The sequence below is a fragment of the Morone saxatilis genome, unplaced genomic scaffold, assembly GCF_004916995.1.
Source record: "Morone saxatilis isolate NCDOM2014 unplaced genomic scaffold, NCSU_SB_2.0 Contig5, whole genome shotgun sequence".
NCBI lineage: Eukaryota > Metazoa > Chordata > Actinopteri > Moronidae > Morone > Morone saxatilis.
The window spans coordinates 24,951,330-24,954,990 of NW_023340095.1; the positions used below are offsets into that span (position 1 = coordinate 24,951,330).

Below are 3,661 nucleotides of genomic sequence, written 5' to 3' on the forward strand. Positions count from 1 at the left end.
GTACGTACGCCAGCAATGAAGCTGCCGTGGAGGACCGCACATTCTCACGTTCAGTTCACTTTTAGTACATCCGAACGTGAACGTGAACAATGGCGTACGCACGAATTTTGTGACAACGTTAGTACATGAGGCCCCTGATCTCCACCCCATTCAACATCTTTGGGAAGAACTGGAACTGCAAGCCAGGTCTTATCACCCAACATCAGTGGTCAGCCTGACTAATGCTCTTGTGGTTGGACAGGAGCAAAGCAAGGTTCCAAAACCTTGTGGGAAGCCATCCCAGAAGAGCAGGCTGTTGTAGCAGGATATTAATACCCATGTAGTGTATTTAAAGCCTCTGGAAACAACTTTACCTGGAGAGGAAGTTCTCCAACGATCTGGGCTTATCCTCTTTCTTACAAACAACCCCGTCTCTCTTCTGCTGCTCCATCTCTCGGATGCGGGAGGAGAAGGTGTCGATGTAGTCTAACACCGCCTTCATTGCAATCGGAACCTCGTAGGATTGCTGAAAAAAAAGAAAGCATCAACAAGAATCAGTCATTCAACCAGTCAGTGAAGCCACAGGATAAATACATCAATATGTCTGTGGAAACAACACAGAGGATATCAAAATGAAATTCTATTGCTTAAAACAATGCTGAAGCTGTTTCCCATAAAGTGATAAAGTGAAGTTTTGGAACATGTTAGTAGATGTGGTATGGCCTTTGCCACATCACACGCATTCTTTATAACTTCTGGGAAGAAGCACAAGGCGTAACATAACACAGTATTCCGTTTAATTTACAAAATGCTAGGCATTCTCAGCATGAATATCTAACACATGCAAGAAAATGTAAGCCAGCCACACAAATCTTCCAAGACGGACAATATGCCACGGCATCAGGTAAATAATGAATTTCTAGTTTTGAGGTTATTATTTGCAGTGCCTTTGATGAAACATGCTATTATGCAACAGTTTCAGATAAAGTGAAGTTTTCTAGCAGGAGCCGATCTAAATGGACCTTTTCCAGTTCAGTCTCGATTGGTTGATTATGAGCAAGCTTGCATATATTCTTTCTTCAAAATATAATTAATAATAAAGATTAAACAAATATAACGCTGTAACCGGGGCACTCCAAAATGGACAAATCTTTTTAAATGACAGTTTTTAGTATCCAAGATGTACCTGGTCAGCTTGTTGATCAAGTGCGCACTACTCGTGAAAGACATGAAACCCCCGACTTTTCCCACTCATACTGCCTACAGCTGTTATTGTAAGGTAGTGCTCACGCTGCCTGCAACAATAGTGCAGTTGCTCAAAACATAGGAAGCAGGAAAACCTGTGAATGGGCGGGAATCAATGTCTCAAACAAGGACTTCAATGAGTGACTCGAGTCGAGTCCAGACCTCAGTCCAGAGCCTGGCAGCTACTGCACACTCAGTCGTTTTTTCACTCAATCACTGAACCGTTCTCTGGAACTGGGGGTGGGATGTATGCTACTTGCCCATGAAAAATGTCAAACAGATCTGTAACATTGTGTGTAGGGCTTATATATCCAACCTACACACAAGTATCAATCAGTGCATTAAAAAGAATATTTTATCTTTATAAATGTAAACTTACACACAAATCCTGCAATCAGTTACTGATGAAGGCCCCTACATAGTTAGCGCTCTTAGTGTGGAAAAATTGAGTGACTACTAGGCTACCTAGCATAATAGGAAATAAAGGTAAAAGTAGAAAATTGTACACTTCTTAGGACAGCTTGCATTCTAACTTGCGCATATTGTAGGGAGAAACCACGCAGTAATTGTGATTTGTTTACTTACGGTACCTGAAATTTGAGTATACATGATGACTCATGAGTGTCACAGAGAAACTGAATCCATATTTTGCATCAAAACGAAATGCTTCACTGCATTGGTCACTAACTCTCACACCTTCCTCGAAATACGCTGAATGTGCTGCACAGCTCGCCCTCGCTCTTTCACACCTCTCTCCTCCGCTCTGCTCTCGTTGCCACTCTCTGTCTCATGCCCACACCCACATCCTTGTACACTCACAGACTCCCCTGTCTCTGCCTCTGTCAGCAGAGAGGTGAACACTGGCCTCTTTGATGAATCTGTCCAAAAACAGCCTGGTGATTTACCTTGGCATGCACACACACACACACACACACGCACGCACACACACCGACACACACACACACACACACACCCAGGTGTTGGGCAAATGTCATGTTATGTGAATTAAAACAGTGTTTTAGTGAAGGAGGTGTCAGTACAAGGACAAGTCAGTCCACCTTCAAAGAGGAAGACAGAGTGAAAGTGTTGGGCAGAAGGGTGGTGATCATGTAAACAGAGGGTGGAAACCAACAGCAGTGCCACGAATAAAGCAGAAAAACAGGGAAGAACAGGGAAGGAACAGGGAAGGGAACAAGGGAATCAACCAGTACACCATGAGAAAGAGGTCGGTATTTTAACCATAGAGGGAATTAAAGTCATGTTCAGATTGTGAAGATATCATGGCATGATTAAAGGAATCTCAAGAAAGTAAAAAAGTCTTGTTTCTGGGAAATTAGTCTTATCACATATATAGAACATATCTAACATTGAGCTCTATTGAAGCAGTAACCAGCAATATGCCAGCAGAGGAACAAGATTTATTTTACTTTTAGGGAGATCACTTGCACAACTTCTCAGTTTAAGAGAAAGTGGTCTTGTCCAAAATAAGAATGATTCTGAAATTGTGTCTTATTGTAAGATTATATTTCTTAATTATTAATCTTAGATTAAGGTACAAATTCTTTAATATAATAATAATAATAATAATAATAATAATAATAATAATATTTAAATATCTTAAATAATTGAGTTTTCAAGCACAACTTATCTTTAGGACCATTACGGTCTTTCAGTTTTTCTGCTGGTTTTAATAATTCTAGCCAAGCAACATTGGCTTTTTTTCACTTAATATAAGAAACTTTGATTATATTTAGGAATATATATAAAACGATTGTAATATCTGCTAAAGAACATCCAATTTAAAATCTGTTTAAATAAACACATCTGGAACATGATTTGAGGGTACCTGAGTTCGTCTGACAGGAGTGTAGGGGTATGATTTAGAAGATCCAATCCCCTAACTATGAGACATGGCTATAGAGCAGAGAGATTACCTTGACTCTTATGTCAGTGTCGGTGAGGACCATGTAGAAGTCATCATATGTCATGCTGAACTCCTTCCTCAGCTCTGTGATCAGATCCTGGTTCACCAGGTCCTCCTGACGGAGACCCTTCATAGGCTTGTCATTTTCTGAAGGAAAAACACAACAGTAGTATTTACAGTTTATATTCTCTAATTCACACTATTTGATTGTGAAGGTAAATTAATTTAAAAAAAATTCTGTTGGACAAAAGACTTGTGCAATGCAGCATATCAAATAAAATCAGTGAAACCTAAACAGGAAAACACACAAACTATAATAACTTCTGACATCTCAGTTTTGCCTTCGATATTTTGCTCTGAAGAGATGCAAGTGAAAAATGTAAACCTGACAAACCTCTTTGTTTGTAAGATAGTGATTTGTCACATATGACAAATAAAAGCCCTTACAGAAATTAAGCATAGCATTAGTTCAGGCAGGCCACAAAGTCAAGCTCAGCTTTCAATTCCAGCTAC

General features: G+C 39.8%; 1 protein-coding gene across 2 annotated transcripts in view; it reads right to left on the reverse strand.

Moving 5' to 3' along the window:
* Window positions 1-3,661, reverse strand: part of ccdc80 (coiled-coil domain containing 80) — a gene marked incomplete at its 3' end in the record, with an annotated part of 18,704 nt that overhangs the window by 4,649 nt on the left and 10,394 nt on the right. For both annotated transcript variants that reach the window (XM_035676423.1, XM_035676424.1), the window contains 2 exon segments: window positions 354-505; window positions 3,159-3,295. In XM_035676423.1, the coding sequence (XP_035532316.1) occupies window positions 354-505; window positions 3,159-3,295 (289 nt within the window).